This window comes from Spodoptera frugiperda, chromosome 18 (assembly GCF_023101765.2).
Source record: "Spodoptera frugiperda isolate SF20-4 chromosome 18, AGI-APGP_CSIRO_Sfru_2.0, whole genome shotgun sequence".
Taxonomy (NCBI): domain Eukaryota; kingdom Metazoa; phylum Arthropoda; class Insecta; order Lepidoptera; family Noctuidae; genus Spodoptera; species Spodoptera frugiperda.
This window is the reverse complement of record NC_064229.1, coordinates 7415219-7437093: the sequence shown is the minus strand read 5'-3', so window position 1 is coordinate 7437093 and position 21875 is coordinate 7415219. Positions and strand designations below refer to the sequence as shown.

General features: G+C 38.4%; 3 protein-coding genes and 1 non-coding gene across 7 annotated transcripts in view; 2 read left to right on the top strand and 2 right to left on the bottom strand.

The window, feature by feature from the left end:
* Positions 1 to 14602, bottom strand: part of LOC118278077 (klarsicht protein) — a 309718-nt gene extending 295116 nt beyond the window's left edge. For 2 of the 4 annotated variants that reach the window (XM_035597141.2, XM_035597144.2), the window contains exon 1: positions 14376 to 14602. The gene's annotated coding sequence lies outside the window, so the exon portion shown is untranslated. The remainder of the gene's footprint in view (positions 1 to 14375) is intronic. The other 2 variants (XM_035597139.2, XM_035597142.2) reach the window with 1 other exon arrangement.
* Trnav-cac (transfer RNA valine (anticodon CAC)) lies at positions 10425 to 10497 on the top strand. The gene has a single exon. It is a non-coding gene; the product is annotated as a tRNA-Val (tRNA).
* An 808-nt stretch (positions 14603 to 15410) lies between the features above and the next one.
* LOC118277928 (39S ribosomal protein L19, mitochondrial) lies at positions 15411 to 17859 on the bottom strand. Its single transcript, XM_035596949.2, has 6 exons — positions 17668 to 17859; positions 17342 to 17587; positions 16817 to 16959; positions 16159 to 16338; positions 15721 to 15875; positions 15411 to 15607 (listed from the first exon to the last, which is right to left on the bottom strand). Exons 1-6 carry the CDS (start codon positions 17732 to 17734, stop codon positions 15475 to 15477), a joined length of 924 nt encoding a protein of 307 aa, XP_035452842.1. The 5' UTR covers positions 17735 to 17859; the 3' UTR covers positions 15411 to 15474.
* A 413-nt stretch (positions 17860 to 18272) lies between these two features.
* LOC118277832 (short coiled-coil protein B) lies at positions 18273 to 20159 on the top strand. Its single transcript, XM_035596789.2, has 2 exons — positions 18273 to 18639; positions 18983 to 20159. Exons 1-2 carry the CDS (start codon positions 18387 to 18389, stop codon positions 19123 to 19125), a joined length of 396 nt encoding a protein of 131 aa, XP_035452682.1. The 5' UTR covers positions 18273 to 18386; the 3' UTR covers positions 19126 to 20159.
* Positions 20160 to 21875: the final 1716 nt, after the last annotated feature.

The following is a 21875-nucleotide window of genomic DNA, read 5'->3' as shown; positions in this document are numbered from 1 at the left end:
ATTTCTTTAAAAAACAAAACAAACATACCCACATAAAAACACATAGAAAACACACAAACATCTCACGTAAGCACATACTACGCCACACGCATTTCAATTCCAAAAATTGTTATTGCAGCCACAAATTATGCCTTTTGGGGACAGAAGGGACAAAAAACTACCCTTCGAGATCCAGTGGGTGATAATCTAGCGAAGGTTTAGCTGCTTTATTGAAAAAAGACAATATTAACTCCACAATACGGGCATTGACACCATGTCGAAACTAGGCAGTAATTAGTTAAATATTGTCATTCAAGGCTGACATTTTGTATTGTAGAATGGTGATAACATTGTATTATGTCCCTCCCTTCCTTTCAGGACTGTTTTGATATCATTAAGTACTTAAGTGTGACAAAGGACATTGGACAGGACAGGTGCGATAAGCTCGATGTATTTGTAAAGCACAGCTGACATTTGTTGTTAAGTGATTAGTAGCTTTTTCTTGATTAACTAGAAGTAACTGGGTCACAACAATTAAGAGTCGCATTCTCAAGTGTGCAGAAGATATAAGAATATACTTATACAAAGCTTGACCAAGACCAAGCGCATTCAAATATAACACCAAAACCTACAGCTTTAAATAAATGTAACCTCATCCATATTTCTATGAACTCCAAAAAATGACGAACACAAGATAATTCTTCGAAGGGCATTACATTCCTAATTACATTTCAACAATTTTTTATCTATTCACGAATTCGTTGTGAGAACCATCCGTTTTTTCGTCTCATCATAATGACATGCACCTAATGATTACCTACCTGTCCCTTTATATGGATTCCTGCTGCACCGTATTATCTTTTGATGGAGTGTAATCAAATTTATTTAATTGCTGATGTAGTTATACGCATTAGGTAGTAGTAAAACTATTCTGATTTATATTTGTAGATTCATTTCTGTCATCTTCGTTTGCCCCATCTTATTTTGTGTCGGTTGCCTAACTTGATTTATACTAAACAGTAAAGTTCCATAACACAGATATGTATTTGAAGAAAAGGAGATGCTTTGCTAGATTGTGTACAAAATAGAATATATTTTATTTATAAAAAAAAAAAATAATAACAAACAAAAATGGGCACATAGTTAGGTGGGACACGATAAAATCCATGTGTATACGCCTATGCGCGCACCGGTAATGGTTCATTTAAATGTATTAAGCCCCCATTTGATCCGACACTCGTTAGGGCAGTCAGTTAATATCAGGTTGTCGTGAGTCCATGGTTCCAAGGGGTCTACGGCTATGGTTTGATTAAAAATTAAGCCATTACTGGTTATTAGGTAAGGTGCGCCTTGTGTTGGTCTTGGACTTTCTTCGAAAGCACCACATTACATTGTTTTAACCATAAGTCACGGTGTTTTCCCATAAAAGGACAGATACTGTAAATCTGAATATTGTTTTCTATTTATACCAAACACTATTGTGCCGTAAGGTTCTTGTATTTAACTAATCGGAAATAGAAACGTGATTTTATGTATGCAACTTTGTAAATTGATATTTCTAATGTAACGACTTTGTAGTTATATGACCCGTAGATATATGTTTATATTATTTCTGATGACTTTCGAATTTTTATTCGCTAGTGTAGGCAGTAGAAACAAGCTTTATAAGCCTACACAAAGTAATATTAAAGTCTGGCTCTCATAGATAACCATAAAAAGAAAAGTCTAAAGATAGAACAACTCAGACACAGTATTCGTAATTCGTTGAATTTGTAGGACCTCTTGGTCTTGATCATATGTCAGTACAATGAATAACTATAGCTAAGTCACAGTTTCAGACACTAATAACATAACCTCAAAGTAAAGACCTCACTCAAGCGCACAGGGTGCCTATAAGCAACGAAGTGACACAACTCGACATTGGGAGGATAAATAGTACTTACTTAAACAAAATAGCCATTATTTCCACAATTTATTCAAAGGGATCGAGCCAACATTCCACTTTCGCCTTCGAATCTGCTCCCTGCTGCTTTCTTCTGTCAATCTCCATGGTTACACTTAATTGGTACAATATCGAAACACATGGTAATGATTTTTATTTGACTATGGGAGGTTTCGAAATATCAGCTTTATTGTTGTAGGGTTCCGTAAACAAAAGGATAGCGACGTTTTGTTAACGCTTCATTGGGTTATGCTTTTAGATGGACAATACATGTTTATACGTGTAAAGCTCTCTAAATATTCATAGCGAGTATTTTTAAGGCTTATGACTTATGTTAAATCATTAGATATAATTAAAACAGAAGTACAAAACGTACAAAAAGAAAGGATCTTCTCAATGTTTTGCTTTTATCCCTCCACTAACCTAAGTTTTAACAACTAACGTGTTAAATAGAATCGTCGGACTGCACGTTTCTACAGAACCTTTAAGCATGTGGTCTGTTATCTCAAGGTATTTTATAGCAATGTGTACATAAATTTGGACTCGTTTAGCCGTTTTATTTGCTTACCAAACAATGGGGACTAGTTCAAATATCTTGGAAATTTACACAATCCAAGATATGAGATAAAAACTGGTGTGCATTTGTCATTCGTATCATTGCGTAACAATTAACTTTTTTTTATTGTTAAATGGGACGACGTTTGGCCGCTATCTCACCTGATGGTAAGTGATGATGTGGCCTACGATGGAGCACGTCTGCCCATTAGCAACCTATTCACTCGGGCTTTGAAGACACCCAGGTTATACCCATCAGGAAACACAGACTCCGGCAAGGAGTTCCACTCCCTAGCAGTTCGCACAAGGAAGCTTGAAGCGAAGCGCTTCGTGCGTGTGGGTGGGATATCCACCATGAATCGGTGACGCCTCGCCGATTGTCTTGTGGTTCGATGATGGAAAGGACTAGGAGGAATCAAGTTGTGCAATTCCCCCGCACACTCTCCGAAATGTATCCGGTAAAAAACGGAAAGGCTTGCGACCTTGCGCCTGTGTTCAAGGCTTTGAAGCCGGGCCTCCACAAGCGCATCATCGTTGATGAGCTTCTTGGCACGCCTTTCAATGTGTTCGAGCGCATCCAGCTGGCATTTAGCCGAGCCGTCCCAAAGGTGAGAACAGTACTCCATACATGACCGAACCTGCGCTTGGTACAGGCTCAGCAGTTGTTCTGGTGTGAAGTACCGTCTCACCTTCGAGAGGATACCCAATTTCCTACCAGCCAGATGCGCCTTCGACTCTATATATGAGCCGAAGTTTAGCGTTGGCGATAGAGTTACGCCAAGAAGCTCTAGATGATCCGATACTGGAACAGATACATTTCGGAAAGTAGGAGCCAGCGGAAATTGACTCCGTTTGGCGGAGAATAGACACGCCTGGGTTTTGGTAGCGTTGAACTTGACCAAGTTGGCGTCTCCCCAATCGGAGACCGCCTTCAAGGACGAGTTCAACCGTTCGACCATGGATTCTCTTAGAGACTGGATCTGTGTTCCGCTAGTCCGCGCATCGGACACATACCTTTCAACAACTGTGCTGTCATCTGCATACCCAAAGATACCGGGCTTAAGCAGGTCGTTGATGTGCAGCAAAAAGAGCGTTGCTGAAAGTACTGACCCCTGAGGAACTCCGGCGTTGATGCCAAATTGGTCAGACGAGCAGCCATCGATGACTACTCGAATTGACCGATCCCTCAGGAAGTCTGCAATCCATTTGCACAGATCAGCGGGAAGTCCATATGCAGGAAGCTTGCCGATAAGGCTGTCGTGCCACACCCTATCAAAGGCCTTTGATATATCGAGCGAGACCGCTAATGCCTCCCCGTGCTTCTCGATGGCCTCGCTCCAGATGTGAGTGGCATACGCAAGAAGGTCCCCAGTAGATCGGTTGCGGCGAAACCCATATTGCCGATCGCTGAGGAGGTCGTTACCTTCAAGGTATGCCAGGAGCCTGTTGTTAAGTACACGTTCCATACTCTTGCAGAGTATGGACGTGACCGAGATAGGTCGGTAATTATTAGGGTCGGCACGACTACCTTTTTTGGGCACAGGCTGCACGTTGGCCAGCTTCCATGCAACCGGCACTTGACCCGTCTCCAAGGAAAGGCGAAACAGACGTGTCAGGACTGGAGACAACTCAGGCGCACAGGTTTTTAAAACTACGGCTGGGATTCCGTCGGGTCCACTGGCCTTGTTCACGTCGAGATTACGCAACGTCTTATACACCTCCTTCTGTCGGATGCGAATTTTGGACATTTTCGTCTCGCATACGTTATGTAGAGAAGGAGGTATAGCGCCACCAGTATCAAGACGTGAAGACTCCGCAAATAGAGAAGCAAACAAGTTCGCTTTCTCTACTGCGGTGTGAGCCAGCGTCCCGTCAGACCCCAGGAGAGGCGGTAGTGAGGGGCGGCAGAAGTTCGATTCAACCGCCTTGGCCAGGGACCAGAACGCTTTACTGCCCGCTGGGTAGGAAGCCAGTTTGTTCCCTATTCGGCCAATGTGGTTGAACCGAGCCATCCGCAATGCCTTTTTGCACGACTTGGCAGCCCGGTTGAAGGCTCTCTTCTTCTGAGGAGTGTCGCCAGCCTTACGGCGCCTGGCATCCGCCCATGCCAAGTATGCCGCATGCTTTCGCGCCTCAGCACGTCCGCAGTCGGCATCAAACCATGGACGAGTGCCACCGATAGATGGTGCGTCCGAGAATGGGATGTAGTATTCCATGCCCTGACGCACCACCCCGGCTACGGCATCCGCACAAGCTGACGGGTCACTGGATGAGAAGCAAACAGGCCGCCAAGGATAGGATGCAAAGAAAGATCGCATCCCATCCCAATCTGCTGACTTGTACCGCCACATCCGCCGAGATCCTCTGGGACTGGGATCCTGCGGGGAGTGTGTGGATACAGATTTCACCAGACAGTGGTCAGAACTACCCAGGGGTGATGAAACTGACACTGAGTAGCTGTCTGGATCAGTTGTCAGCAGAAGGTCTAAGCAGTTGGCAGTTTGCGTATCGACATCAGGCACCCTTGTGGCCTCATGGACCAGCTGGGTCAGGCCAAGCGTCAGCGCAAGCTTACGCATCTCCCTCCCAGCATGGTCAGTGCACTGGTATGGGAACAGCCACTCCTGGTGATGGGCGTTAAAGTCCCCCAGTAACACGAACTGGGCCGAAGGGTACCTCCGCCGAGCCGTATCCGCCGCCTCCTCAAGGTATTGCGCTAATCTGGTCGTCTCCAAATCTCCGCTGTGCGACCGATAGACACAGGCATAGAGAATTTTCTCCATGCCTGTGTCCACCAGTATCCACAATGTAGAGTAACTGGGGTCTTCAAAGTCTCGGAGACGCCGGTAACAGACGCCGTCCTGGACGTACAGGCATACGCCTGCACGGGCAACAAAATTGTGCTCCAGGGTAAAACCTGGGTAGTTTAGGTACGAAGCGTCGGACGGACATCTGATCTGGGTCTCCGAGAGAAACAAGAGCGTGGGGTTCTCGGTCTCAAGATGGTGATGGACCGCATTGAGATTGGAGTGCAAGCCTCGGATATTAGAGAGGTGCACTTTGAGGGAGAGGAGTGCAGCCGCTGTTTAACCCTTTTCTTAGCTCTTGTTTTCATTAAGGAGTGTGAGGTTGCTGAGAGGATGGCAGTGAAATGTTCCTCCACACAGGCGACCCCAGACGCGCACTGCAGTTAGCTACATCAATGGGAGGCCAGCCTGGAGACTGCGGGGACGCCCGAGCCCCCCATGAATATCCATCGGGCCCTCTCGTCCGGTCGCCAACCGGCACGATGGCGTATCCATGGGATTTTTCGCTAGATGGCGGGGCAGCCTTTCACGTGTGGCTAGCACGCTAATTGGGCCCCCAACTATCTGCGGTCGGCCAGCGGTGCACCGTGCCTCGGATCCCGCTACCCTCCGCGACTGGCCACCCGATGCAGCCACACCAGCGCGCGCCAGACCGGTCTACCCATAGTGGAACAAACATTTCGACCCATCCTCTCATACGGCGGCACCGAGCATCGTGGCGGAACACGGCTAGGCCGCTTGGCGACACGGTTTTGCTCGGTGGGTGGTCATAATGCCGTCGGCCGAAGCCTACCACCAAAGTGTCACCTGGTTAGCACCACCCAGAGGCCACGTGTAGGGATTCATTTTTATGGGTGCTCTCCTACGGACGAGGGTGACTCAGCCTCCAAATGGATTAAAGGCAACTATTAAATGCACCATCATCAGCTTACCTTGACATAGCAGCTCCTCTTTGCAAAACATGTTAACATTAACCTATACAAGGTGCTTAGACATTAGCCTACCTACGTATTCATTCTACAATGACTAGCTAGATATCTAGAGTACCTTTGAACTAGATACTTCAAACACATGTCTGAATTCCCAGAGCTTATTGTTTCATATTGATTTTTTTGCCCTTGACTGAAGCACTCCTCATGCATAAAGTATGAAGTACACTGCAGTATACCCGACCTTTAGCATCCAAGGATACATATTCTTTATTCATGAAGACACTACTGGACTGAAATAACAGAAGATTTAATGCATTAACTGTTTTTAATCAAGTTCCGTGATCGGAATCAGCAAAGATCTGGTGAATTTGTTACCGGAAAATCTCAAAGTTAATTCGATAACTGCAACATTTAAGTAAGATTACACCTAAAGCTGTGATTTTTTATATGAAGCACAATTAACTATATGTAGAAACATTTTATTATGAATTAATGAATATTCATAGTAATTTTTCTAATCAACTCTGCACCACGGTATCTCTATTAGGTATTGTTACCCAACTTTTGTGTAGAAAAAATAAAGTAGATCATACATAGGTTTTATCATGTAGCTAAGTATCCAGTGTTTAAACGAAATTCACAACACAATTAACTCATGATAAGTGCATGGAAACAGCGGAGGAGACCTAAAGCGTACTCGTACGTAGAAAGGCGGAAAGTCGTGAGATGTCGGATCCGACATCAAAACGAACCGTATGCAAACATTGTGAACAAGTGGTGGGAAAATACGGGAGATTTATGCGCACAAATTCTTTCATCTTCTGTATAAATCTTGAGATCTTTAAACGAATAAGCTACGGTTAAGAGGTCAGTTTATGTCAAGCGCCACAACTGTATATGCAGATAATCATCAATCAATGATTTTTGTTTAGCAACGTGTAGCTATTTCTTAATTAGTAAACACCTTAGAAATAAATTGCCCCCTTATTGTATTAAGCAGTATTCGGCACACGTCACACCCATATGTCGACTTCTATTCACCCTTATAATTTTATTGAGACGTGCATAAAGCTATATTTCCTTCATTATAAACTTACTACACTTGCGTGTAGTAAGTTTATTAAGTTATATTGTTAATCTATTCTAATATTTCAATATGATTAAGACCATATTATGTACCCTTAGTACTTAGCGTACTAAATGGTAAAGTAAGGACTTGCTTATTATTCAAAATGTGTTGTCTGCAATTTGATGCACGACTTCATAAAGTACTTCAAATGATCTACAACAACAATGCCTAAATTTCGCAAGCCAGGCACATCCCATAGATCACCAACGCAAAATATCAAAATCATGATTTGAACTAAATAACAATGGTGCTTACGAAACAACTTAAAAGAAACTAGTTTAACATGACCTGTTACAGATATAAAAACAGATATGGTCAAAACTTAATGCCCGTTTAAAGAAACATTGACAAAAGATCTACCAAAAATGGTCGTTATCAAAATTCTTAATACCTAACTGTAGCACGATTCAGATAATGCGTAGATTTAACTTTCACTTAAAAAGCAGACTACAGTAGGTTTGAAAAACTTTTAAATGTGAAACATGGTTGAATAGGGCTACATGATCGATTAAATAAATTAGCTATGCACTTTAAATTCCTTGAAAATAATGGGCAGCCCTAATGGGTCTTTAACTAGGAAGTAAATACGTCTAAAAAGGTCAATGATACCCAAAACACCCCCTTACAAAATATTGCCCCACGCGGTGACTATAAACCCCCACGTCACGAAATATTTACGGCTTATAAACATGCGATAGTTCACACGTGCACGCAAAGATAACAAAACAGAAATCATAACAACAGTTTAAGCACTTCCTAATTTAAGTAAGTGCATTGGAGCATTCATTTTGTTTTTACAAATTAGGTTGAGTTACAGGTACCCAAAATATGGCGTGTCTAAGGATATGTAAACAATGATAAATAGACAGTTAGGAATGTGGTATCAGCAGTATTCGTAGCAGATTGAAGAGAGCAGTCACTTCAATTATGAAATCAGTGCCAATCTCAAAGAAAAAGACTATGAAAAGACTTGGTGATGACTGTTGATAAAGCGTAAAAAGAATCGTAACAATTGAGATATAATCATACATGTATTACATTAGCTAAAAATATGTACCTGTTCATTATTTTACGTGCCACGGTGTCATTTACCGCTCTCAACACTACTAACCACAAATAACAAACTAAACGAACGGAGGAATTACTTAACTCCTTGTAATAAAGAAAATAGAACAAAGAGCCGTCTCCCATAGTCTATTCTAAACGTTACACCTAATGACAGTGTAAATTACATTTACTACAAGAAAACACAATCCACTTAACATTATTAAAACGTAGAAACTAAGTGTGGTTACGGACGGCTTGTTTATTTTGAATATCAAATGTAAACCACTCCTTGTATTGTATTCATAACAGGAGATATCACCGTTCTAAGGCACAGAATGTAAAATAACGAAGTCTCACGTTTTCTAATTCTATAATACCGAATATTAATAAGTTCGAGTACGTTTAAACAGCTAGCTGAATAGAAATATTAGTACGTCAACGTATTTATCTAATAAATAACCGGTTTATCGTGAGAACAACTGTATCATTACTAACTGCATACTAAGTTCAGAGACTGCAAAATACTATGGACATTAGTTATAATGAGATAGAAAATCTAATGGACTAACTACCCAATACAATAAATCCACAGCCTCGTTTGCCATCCAATCTGCGGCTTGCAAGTGTGGATTGGACCACCAGAAGGCAACACCTAAAAACCCTTACTAAAATAAAATGACAGACAAACTCCCAACCTTATAAAAAGTGTTATGTATGAGAACGGAATTTTGAATGCAACTTAAATCAATAGTTATGTGTAACTAGATATAGGTGTAAACCGCACATATCAAAGAACATTGGCCTTGGCATCGCAATGTCTGCATAGTGCACATAATTACAGCAAGGCTTGTCTATGCTTGCGCAAGTATTATCGAATCAAGCGTCATTATCGGACTATTGCAATTCAATTATACCTTTGACAGCGACTTAATGTGGCTTACATAGCCTAGTCTTTATAGCAAGAAAATATGCTCCTGTATAACAAATCTGTAGTCCTTTTAAGTGTGGGAAAGCCATACTTCGGCACGAATGGGCCCGCCCGTTCCAGACCTCGAGTAATAACGGAAAACAGACGTGAAACTAACGCTTGCGTTGTGTTGTTGACATTACCAGAGGCCCAACTACCCCCTTTCCCAATCTTCTCAATCCCGGTTCTCCAACAACTCTTAAATTCCTAACCCCAAAAGGCCGGCAACGCACTTGTAACGCCTCTGGTGTTTCAAGTGTCCGTGGGCGGCGGTGATTGCTTACCATCAGGTGATCCGTCTGCTCGTTAACCAGCTTATACCATAAAAAGTCCTAGAGTCCAAAATAATATAACAATGCTGCTGTTAAACAAAATTTCTGCCAACACACACAAATGTTTGCAAACGATTCAAATATCCCGTTCTAGTAACGGAAGAATCGATTCTAAGTAACTAGTGTTGAGTTGAATTCAAATCAACTGTTATAAATCAAACTATTTTAGTACATAAGTAGCGATTGTACACATTGTTTGGAACAGTGAGTTCTTAAAGCAACGGAAATAATAAAATAAGCTTAAAGGAGTGGTCTATACCCACGTCAAATAGTTTTAGTGCAGCTGATTTATAAGGCAACGTGGCAAACATGAATCAATTCAGCTGTAAATTATAAAGTTAAGACAACGTCACAGTACCACTTTATTTTATTAACTCCTGTCTTTTTTACGGCATCTTCTGGCCATGGTATTGCGTGTGGTTCCTTGTAGGCACGCGATGAATCAACACTTTGTATTACATCGAGATAAGCCCTTTGTTTAGAGCCCTTTGTTACAATTAGCTCTTCATTTTATGTCTACAACGCGTCAGGGTTAATTGAAGTGTGTGGAGACTAATTGCTGGTTTGCTTTTACACTGTGCTGACGCTTAGAGAAGTGAGATAATGAAGGCGCTTTAATTTTACCATTACTAGGCACTGCTGTTACTTGCTTCTTATTGTCTATCACGCAAAATGTCGTCATAGGTATATCTATTTGTTGAACGTAGTACTTATTTTTGCACACATACATTGCGGTTTCCGTAGTGTAGCGGTTATCACGTGTGCTTCACACGCACAAGGTCCCCGGTTCGATCCCGGGCGGAAACATTACTTTTGGACTTTTTGTTTAGGAACTAACATCCGGAAATTGACTCAACAGGAGAAAACGGGAACATTTTCTCATTCCCAGGCAACGGTCGGCGTTTTAAATGGTTTTTGAATCGCGATAATGACGCGGAAGAACGTTGACAATGTGTAGTACGAAACAAGAGCTGGAAAAGGCGAGTAATTAAGCTTAGAAAGTGGTACAGAAACTGGTAGAGCACGGGATCGGTTAGTTTCTAAATTGACCGGCAGACGGAAGGTCGCCGACCTGATATCGAGAGGTACTGCATCTTTAACCAAACTGACCCAAATACCTGACTTAGGAAATCTCGTCCTTATCTGATAACAACATTATTATCTTAAACTTGGTTACTGTATAAATATTATGGTCTTGGTACTAACTACGAGTAGTTAACATAACTGAAATTCAATCGGTCGTTCTAAAAGTTGTTTATATCAGTTTCTGGTCCAACGCTTAGTATACTAGATTAAATTATCTGATCGATTGTATTGGAAATAACTATTCAACCGAGTTTATACAATTAATTATTCTGTTTTTTGCAGATCTCGTCGCCAATATCGTCGCATAAACAAACATACCAAACTAACTACGTTGTTAAAATCTCACATCCGTTCAGTTGCAGTGAGTAAGCAAGTTTTCCGTGACCGCTAAAAAAATAGACCCGATCTGACTATAAAAAATGTCTCGTGCTCATGTAAAGGATGGTGTGTTATGTTAACAAAAGCTTTGTAAACCCTTTACTTGTAAAGGATGGTGTGTTATGTTAACAAGTTTGGATTCCAGCTCGTACAACAGCAGTAGGGCTGATGCCTGATCCGCAACTGCGGACTACCTTGCGGGTTTACCGGAGCTCCAGCTCGAAAAAGTAGGGACGGGGTGATTTTTTAGTCAGTAAGAGCCTTTCCCAAGGCGAAAGAAGTCATTGAATGATTTTCCCCCCTAAAACAAACTGTAAAGCTAGTAAGTTATCAAACTGAAAATCTCACATCCGACACCGATTAATAGGGTACTTCTACGCAAAAAGAAGACATCAATCACTAACAACTAGGCAGTGCCAAGCGGAAACCAGTAGTTTCCGTGACGGAAACATTTCCATTTTTCAAAATGACTCACGGAGTACAAAAATAGACCCGACCTGACTATAAAAAATGTCTCGTGCTCATGTAAAGGATGGTGTGTTATGTTAACAAAAGCTTTGAAGTTTCAAGTAGTTACGTCACTAAAAATACACTGGAGGTTCAGTAAAGTTTAGTGACACTTCAATCAGGTGTGCGATGTTCTATGTCCTCCAGTATACGACGCCATATTGTTTTTATTGTCGCCTTCCGCTCTCGTAACGCACGTGTTGTATTACATCAACTAAGTGACATGCACGCAGTCCATAAATCTATGAATTTTGTAACTTTATTACCTGATTTAAAGTAGCCATTTTCTTGGTCTTAATTAGGGGTTATAAAATGTGTGAACAGATTGAACTGCCGGTATCTATTCTACTTGATCGTAAACATATTAGGACACTTACTAAATATTTGTGCTGGATTATTGCGGGTAAGGTCGCCATATACCTAGGTACAGATACCAGGCACTGAGGCCCAGCCACGTAGTAAGTCGCCAGAAGTGTGTTGAGGTGCCAGCAGAAAAGTTGAAACAGGGTGGTTTTTAGCCCGTTCAATATTTATTCCTGTCTCACCCAGGGCGGGAAGTGTCATTTGATGATTTTCTTATAAAAAAAAACTTTCAGACGTAGGAAAAAATGGGTTTTCATTCAATCCTTTGTTAGATACACGTACTTACTCATTACGATAATAGTAAATGTCGTTCTGAATACGACACCAATTTATCACCATATTAGTAGGACTTCAATGTACGACAAATCAACAGCGATCAGTCCTATGGTGTAACATTCCCTGTGAGTCGTAACAGTCGTAAGCTGTCATTAGTGATTGGATTATCGGTCAACGACCCCGACGCACGTGAACACACCCAAGGTGTTGAAAATGTGTCAACGAAACATGTTTACAACCCTGCAAGTCGAATTTATAACATTTTTATTGCCTAAAGGACATTTTCCAGCCAGCCTTTAGGTAATAAAAAGGGTAGTTATCTTCAAAATGAGTCTATAACTTTATATTTTCGGAAATAGCTTTCCCTCTTTCAAATGAGAGACCAGCTGATGTAGCAGCTGAGCCATTAATAGTTTAAAGCTGGATTTATTCTAACTGGTCTCAAAGCATGTGTATGGAAATTAGGTGCAAAATGGGAACAGGTAAATTAGTAATACAGCAGTTTTGTCTTGGTGGTAACTATTATCTCGCCTTGCAAGGGTAGCAAGGTGAGATAAAGTATGAGTATGAGTAAAGCTTTAAATCTAGTTTCTTTAATATAATAAGTATGGACTATTATTCTCAGCAGTAGCAGTAATTTATGGGTCAACATTAATTTATCTTGAAAACAGTAGAAAGATGAGAAAATGATTCTGTTGGTGGCTGGCATACAATGAGCTGAAAGTCGAGATCAGTTGATACAATAGGATTAACATAGTTATTAACATTAATAAAATTTATGTAATTATTTGCCCATTAAAGCAGTATGTTTAAAGGTGGTTCAGGGAACAGAGCATTGGTTTTAATGGTATTTGTTACTCGCAGAACAAGACGATGATCATGATCAAAAAATACAAAGTTGAGTAACTGTAAAGTGCAGTTAAAGAGTAAATAGCGGTACATATTAAAGTTAACTTAACATTTTATCATATAGAAGAGTATAATCCTCTATGTAATGCATGTGATTATAGTTAATTTATTAGCATTTTTTTACTTCACAAGTATAGGTACATTTTTAACTTATTTCATCCACTATTATTTGTCTTATTTGAGCCAAATATTCATAGTTAGGTACTAAGTTTAAAGTAAGTAAAGCAAAAAGTCTTTGTATGTACCTACATAGTAAATTAAACAAATGACTGACTATGTAAAAAGTTTTGCTGACCAACTTTTAATATTAAATGTGAGTACAAGGTTGTTTCATAAATGCCTCATTGTGTTTAAACAGTTTAATATAATGCTTCTTTTACTTGTACTCTGAAATATAATAATACGAAGAAACTATTAAAATGATTAACAGAAATAACTACTTGATTAATGTTTTTACAAAGTAACTAAATAACTACTCAGAAAACTAGATAAATAAAGTGACTATAGTCGACACAATCTAAGAGGTCAACTCTGATGTTTGTGAGTTTATATACTGCTATAACTTGTTATGAATGTCCCGGGATGTTTTTTAGATTTTGTGAACTATAATTGCTAAGTTAAGTACAAATTAAATGGAACCAAAATTAATATAAATGCAATATAGGCTGAGAAAGCCATATAATTTTAAAACACATGATGTAATGCAGTTCTTCTCAGAACTTACCTAAAGGGAAAATAATAATGTTACATACCCAAATGAGTAATAAATTACTTGACAAAGAATTTTAAATGACAAAGGTCAACTTGTATACAGCCTACCTTAGCAACAAAACAAAACTTACTGTTTACTTCAATTTAGATAAACAATTCTAAATAAACTATTACAGGAAACTAAGTAAAACTATTTCAAGATAAAGTTTGTTGTAAAATCGAGCTGCAACAGCTACTGACCAGTTACCTACAATGCGTCACAATCGATAAATACTGGTTGGCCCGACTGCAGTTGCAATTTTATGACACCAACAATCCGTAATTTAGAAGAGAAATACCGTAACTACACGGATACTTGTAACGGTATACCCAATATAATTACCTGCCGCAGTCATTTTACCACTAACATCGGCACATATTTTCGCAAAAATAAGCACATAAACAATATTACTTACCGGGCGACAGGTGTATCAAGTGCAACATGCAATTTCAACACAGTAACCAAACAAGTTCACAAAAACTTTTATACACTTCACTGATTCAGCACAAACAACACGATTTTTATTCAATTCTCTTGTATTTCCTATTCGATTCGCTTGGTATACAAGAAAAGTGCATTCAAGAACAATACGAACTTCTTCGCTCCACGGACCGCCCGCGCCGCACGCAAGCAAGCAAAGCAAACTCACTAGATTATCATCAATGTGATCACTGCTGCAATGAAAATAAGGGCTATTTTTGATTGCTTGTTTGAAGGTTCTACATACATGCATACAACCTTCCGGGCTCATGCCACGGCCACGACATGACACAATATCGAGCTTTTGTGATCAATGTAAAATATTTGTAAAAATAGTCATAAACCTTTTGTTCAATAAAAAGAAAAACAAAAGTTACAATTTACAAAACAAATACTATTATTTTAGTTTTATCAATCTAGTAACTTGTAGCGCCATCTGTTACCAGCTTGAACAAACTTATGACAAGATTGACAAGTAAATGCGTTTTGTTTTTGCTAACACGAAATATTTACCAAGAAATGAAAGCGTAAATAATTTACGTATTAATTTTATAAAATGTACTGTCTCACTGCAGATTTGCTCTACGTAATGATCTTGAGCATATTTACCTAACTACCTACCTTTAATCTTAAAGTTAATAAAACAAAATTATACTCTTTGGTACTGGTAGTTTAAGCCCTAAGTTAAATTAGTTTTCTGCAACGTACTAGTAACTCCTCTGGTATTATACCTGGGTCCATATGCGGCGGTGATCGCTTACCATCAAGTGATCCATCTGCTTGGATGCCTCTTATTCCATTAAAAAAAGTTACAGCAGGAACCTAGAGCTCTTCTTCCATACTTGTCTCGACCAAAGAAGTTATGATTGATAAAGTAATTTCGAAAATATACTAGACAAGCTATATTCATAGGAAGGTTCATAGGTCATTTTCATAGAAATATCTGTGTATAATAAGACTCGAAACAAAATTATTTAACAATATTATGTACTTTATTAAACTACTTTTGAACATAATCGATAAAAACTAAGATTCTATCCGAGCTGTGGCTTGGGCGTAGTGAATGTGCGTTTCCTTGCAGAAGTCTTGCGCGTGAGCTGCAGCTGCCTCAGTTGATGGTTCACTTCCGCCCATATATCATTCTGGTCTTCAATCGGTATTGTTTTCCTAAAAAAAGATTATAACAGTTATTTAAGTATACCAATTTGAAAAGATGTTTATTAGTGCATTTTAAAACAAATAATAATACAAGATGGTAAAACTCTGCTTCATATAATTACCTGTATTGCTTCATCAAATCATATTTCTCCCATGGTGTTGCCCTCAACTCCCTCCTGACTCTATCCTTCTCCTTCAAATGCTCCTCAATGTTGGCAACACCTTTCAATTCTTGTCTCTCCCATCTCTCTAGCCAAGGTCTAGGTTTCAGTTTTACCTGGAAAAACATTTGATAAATTAAAATTTTCTGTTTCGTTGTTATACCACAATAAAAAATTGGTCTTATGAATAAATAATCATTATTTCATAGACTTGGAAGGATGAATGGACAGATTTCTGAATCTCAATAATGTGGGTATACACCTGAATAAAAAAAAAATGTAGGGCATATTATTATATATAGAGTAATAACACCTATATTGTTAATATATTGAGTTCTTGTGGAAATATTTTCAACTACCATATAAGAACAAGCACATAAATATATATTATGAACAAACCTGCACAGGGTTGACAGGTACTGGTGTTCCTTCAGGTAAGATTTCAGGGTCCATGTCAAAGGAAAATGTGCTGTATTCAGGCAGAGCATCTCTCAAGTATAACAGTTTGTCATCCAGCCGCTTCTCGAGGCGAAGAACTTGAATGCTTTGCACTGTAGGGTCGTAGAGGTCATACCTCACCTGAAATCAATTGTAGAACATATTACTTAGTTGATAAAAAACATGAAAAAGTGATGTACTTGAACAATAGGGAAGATGAATGAATTTTATTTTGTACTTAGAAATGACGTATTTGCTTCCACTGCTAAACTTTAATTACTTTTATCTAATTAAGACAATGGCACACCAATATTATGCCAGTTATGTCATAAAATATAGACACTAAACCTACAGCATTTGCGGGGTCCGGAGGTCTACTTAGTGGACTCCGTACCCCATGCAAGTGCAGAGCCACCCTCTGCACTAGGTTGGTTTTAGTTAGGTAAAAATCCCACTCTTCCTTGTCTTTTATCGCCAAAAAGTAAGGCGCCTTTTGAAGGTTTCCCCCATCATTAAAAAAGAAATCTATAGCATTTATTAATTTGACTACAAAATTTCCCATACTTGAATTACCAATGACTTTTTTTCCAAACTCAGTTATATTACTATAACTACAAACCTCAACACCCTGATGATCGACAACATTTCTCAGTGTAAACTCGGCCCTCAATCCACATCCTTTGCGCTCAATGCAAATACCAACAAATCTGTTAGTCTTGCCCTGAGCATGGGGATCAGCTATGGTCACAGCTAGGATTGAACCTGAAATAAGAAAGAAAATTTGCTTATTGCATACTGTATTTCAGAGTTTTTAATTGATTTTTATTTCCCATTTTAATAGGTCTGTTTTAGTGACTTTTTTGCCTGATAGTAGACTATGGTGCAGTTAATAATAGAGTATGCCTACCCATAAGTGACTTTGTCTAGTTTGAAACTTGAAAATTAAACAAAATGTTTATTAGTTAGTTACTTAGCAAATAATATTCTAACTAAAAGTGATGCTTTCACATGAATATCTGAAGCTTATTAACACTTATTAGTTATGTATTAAAAATAATCGTTAATAGTGAATATGGTACAGTATTACAGAAGTACATTAACATATCGATAAAGCTATAGGCACTATTAAGTAGTTCACACTTACCAACATAAAACTCAGGTATATCAATTTGACTGCGCCTTTTTAACATATCGCTTCTCTCCAACTTCTCGCGCAGACTGTTCCTCCATTTTGGGTTGGGATCAGGTAGAAATTCAGGGTATGCGTGCCGTAAACCCAAGTTTGGATTCCTTGCACTAGCCCGAACTCGGGATACCGCCTGTCTTTCACGCTTCGGGGTAACAGGTTTCTCTTCAGCCCTTTCAGGAACAGTTGATAAGACACGACAATCTGCAATAAATATTGAGTTTATGGACAATTCATTGATAAAAATATAAATAATACCTGTATCGTAAAGGTGTTTTTCTAACCTCTTCTTATGAACCATTTCGCTGCTCCAAAAACCTCACTCGATGACCTTCTAATAGCTAATGCCATTGCAAAAGTAAGTCTTGATATCAACTATTTTGTTATATCAAGGTGTTTTATTAATAATTTTTAGTAACACAAATAAAACATTCCTCCCGCAGTCCTATTCCTGTAAGATTTGACTTTGACAGTTACGTTTCGTTATATTTATTAAACATCTTTCATCTAGGTGAAATTTAAGCTGTCTTTAATTACTTTTTACCGGGCTACAGGATGAGTACTATTAATTTAAATTATAATTTTCAATAAAGATGTTTAATCATATTCAAAATATTAATTATTCGTTTTATTTTCTGCATCCAACACTGGTATGGCATGCATATAAAAATGTTTATAAAGCTTGCTTCAGTAAAAACATTAGTGAAGTAGAGGTTTAAAAGATGTTGAATTGTGTTTCTACTTCACTTTGTTCCAGATCAAATCAATATTTTTTTATTTGTAATTTAAACTTGCCTTCATTATATTTTTTATATGTTATAAAATTAGAAATCCTTTTATACCATTTTGTATATGTGAGGCACCTCATAAATCCACCACCAATGTCATGTCAAAACAATAAAACGTCACTTCAAACAAAACGAAAAATCGATCGATATTCGCCCTATTTTCTAAGAGTTTGTTAATTTAAAACAGCCGGCTAATCAAATATTAACGATCAACCATGCAGAAGTGTAACGATGATAATATACCTTTAGCAGACGACGACCCACAAGTGATAATCAACGATGAAATAGAAAACAATCATTTAGATCACGGTCGTTCAATGGACTCATTGCCGAGTTCGTACACTGGTGGTTCCTCAAGCCCTGGCCTCAATGGGCCGCCTAGTTTCGAGCCAGATTCCGGAATTGATGAGCAGGAAGAAAAGGCACGCCTTATATCACAAGTCTTGGAATTGCAGAATACGTTAGATGGTAAGATTTATTAATCATCATCTCGTAATTTAATTGGTTTAACTTATGACACATGCTATTTACATTGTTTGAATCATTTGTTGTTCTATTCATGTATTAATACCTAGTACAGTTTTTATTTGAAGCTATAACTACATAGATATTAAACTTTTGTTCTTTGCATGTAGAAACGGAATGTAGACTGTGCTCTATATAAATGGAATCACTACAATGATGGTTGGGAGATTACAAGTCCAGAGCTGCTTAGTTTTGACAAGGTTTTAGCAATAGTTTTGTTTGTATCACCTGCACAATCGGACATAACTTACATGTACATAACTTACAAATATATTTTCTTTTTCAGATCTGTCACAGAGGGTGGATTCGGTGAAAGAAGAAAATTTGAAGCTACGCTCAGAGAACCAAGTCTTGGGACAGTACATTGAGAACTTAATGTCAGCATCATCAGTTTTCCAATCCACAACACCTAATATTGGCAAGAAGTAAAGTTATTTAAGTGTTTGATGGATACGGCCACACTAATATTCAGAGCTGGAAACACTGCAAATGCTTTTGTGGCAACATTGAAAGTTAGGGAAACTCCTTTACCCATGTTTAGGCTGAAAGTCGTAGGACCTTTATCACCATCAATATTAACATCTTAAAAATTTGGAATATTAACTTGTATATGGTGAAATCGGTCCAGATATTGTAAGTGATAACTTTCTATCTAGAATCTCAACCATACTTTGCCTTATCAAATTGTATCCCCATGCATTTAAAATTAAATATGACTTTCAGCCTTGATTACCATTAAATTAATATAAAACTAATGCATTAGTCATATAAGTAGTCTCGTGGGAGGCACTGATGAGTGATGAGTGGAAAGTATATTGTTCAATGTAAATAAGGTATGGATGTCTACTGGACTACTTTCATTTCTAATGCAAAAGAGGTTTTATATAAATTTCAAAGACTTGATGCACTGCCTTTTGAGCTGTCAAACTGACAGCAAGGAGTTTGTGTTAGAAAGAGGCTTAGCTTCAGAATTAATGCTCTTGTGTAATTTATTTTAGCACTTCTTAAAGATTGTATAAGTACTTGCAAAAATATGTATGAAATTGGACACTTAATTTTGTAAGTAATTGTAATATTAATGTTAAATAGGTGTAAGATTTTCAAACATGCTATCTTTGGATATTTAATTAATCACTATGTAATTTTTCAACTGTAAGGTTGAATTTCACTTGCACAAGGTCTTATTTTGCTTACCAATGTGACAATTTTATTTATTGATATTTTTTATAAATGTAATTCAAATTATTATAATAAAATATTATTTTATTTTTGTGGTGTCATAAATAGCCAGGTGTTGACATTCCATTTCATATTTTTTTATTTAATAAAGTTATATTCACATGCTCTCTATCATTGTATCATTCAAAAATATTATTGTAAAACCTGCCTTATTATAATTAATGATAATCATTTTAATAAATTGTTTTAATTTTAGGCTTATGAGTATTATAATTTGTAATTAATGTCTCTTTGTTTTATTTTACTTATCTCATTCATATGTATAAGTAATTTTACTAACTACCTATTGTACTGTTTTATTTTATTTTGTTTATTTGGACTTACAAAGAATACTGGTAATAATTTACATGGTCTTGTGATCCTTCAGTTACAGGGAATCACATACAGTGAATTTTAACTTGAACTATTAAATAAAACTACAGAATGTCTATGTCAATTTACTGAAAAGTCCTCTTTTATTTTTATTTTATTTATTTATTTATTTACTTCAGGCATCAAAGGCCCATAGAAAAATACTATACATAGATATTACATACAATTGAATTATATACTAATACATATTTTATATAAAAATAACTTAAAAACTAATGCACACGAAGCGTCGGCGTCGTGTTACGCTGCGTGGTGTCGCGTAGCCTTCCTCGGAATCTCCGATAGACGACACCCTTCGGCCAAAACTCTTCCTTGAGGAAGGTCTCGAAGTGATGAGTTGGAACTCGCACCATGAACGACTTGAAGTTCGTGTTGTGGCGCGACTCCAACTTCTCCACCCTCAAGGTCCAGTTGGTCTTGGACCGGACATACTCCACGATCTGCTCCACCGTCGTGGTGTGATGTAGACGGGACACGTACAGCTGCGTCGTTGGTACTGCAGGACGCAGCAGGATGTTGGGTCCAGTTTGTGCGGTACCGCACTGATTCCTACAAGGTGGCTTCTTTTTTCTCCTTTCTACCTTTATGAAGCCATCCTTGTCGCACGTGTCCTTCTTCGGACCAGTCGGTGGCTGTGGTTTGCCACGATTTTGTTGACCCCCTTTCGCTTTCATCCGCTGCCATGCTTCCAAGCGAGTAGTTCTATTCCCGGATTGGGCAAAGTGTAATTGAGTATTTTGGATTTTCAAAAATGTTCAACAAGTAGTAGCTTACAATTTGAAATGTTGCTTGAAGTATGGCGTTAGGCTCTAATGAAAAGCCTTTGCCTACTAATTTAAGTAATTTATTGTGGTAGAGTTTACACAAAACTGCTGCTATATTAAAGTGGTAGTTGGCAGTTCGCAGTCCAGCTCTGGTAGGTAAGAAACTTTTTTTTTTGGGTCCCGTCAACTAGGTATAAGTATGTCCCTTTAAACTGAGTAGAATTTCATACCGTTCTGGATTCCCGAATATTTATATTTATCCCACATTCAAGACCCAGTCTAGTTTTTTTAAAATAGCGGTATAAAAGAGCAACACGATTTGCACCATAAAAATACCTACTAACTCTGCGCTCTTAATTCGCTAGTGTCTAGTACTAAATATCTAGCAAAGTAACAACTAGCAACTGATCTAAATAGAAAATATTATTTTTATTACTATCACGCTATATCGTTAAAATATGTTGTGAAAGTGGAAGTAGGTAGCGTGATGCTGATGTCGTTGGCTAAATTAATATTTCGTCATTTTGCGTCAGACGGACCATGCAAAAAATTGGCGCGGTTTAGTCGTGAGAAAACTATGACTAGGCTGAGTCAGCAGCGTAACTCCGCATGCATCCTGCATGTTTGAAGACACCGACACAACGCTGTGGTTGCGTGAGCTACGCGTGACAACAGCGTGACGTATCGAGAGATGCCGTGTTTTCCTCGTAACCAAGGTTCTTGGTAATTTAATTATAACTCGGAATGGAAATATTTTGTTTACTATAAAAATACATATTAAAGCGAATGATTTACCTTAATTTA

Bases quoted from the DNA above. Each gene is read 5' to 3' on its own strand.
- LOC118277928 (XM_035596949.2), bottom strand. From the start codon at position 17,734: ATGGCATTAGCTATTAGAAGGTCATCGAGTGAGGTTTTTGGAGCAGCG. The intron at 17,588-17,667 runs GTTAGAAAAACA...TATTTATTGCAG, and splicing joins GAAATGGTTCATAAGAAGAG to ATTGTCGTGTCTTATCAACT. The intron at 15,608-15,720 runs GTAATTATATGA...ATCTTTTTTTAG, and splicing joins GATTTGATGAAGCAATACAG to GAAAACAATACCGATTGAAG.
- LOC118277832 (XM_035596789.2), top strand. From the start codon at position 18,387: ATGCAGAAGTGTAACGATGATAATATACCTTTAGCAGACGACGACCCA. The intron at 18,640-18,982 runs GTAAGATTTATT...TTTCTTTTTCAG, and splicing joins ATTGCAGAATACGTTAGATG to ATCTGTCACAGAGGGTGGAT.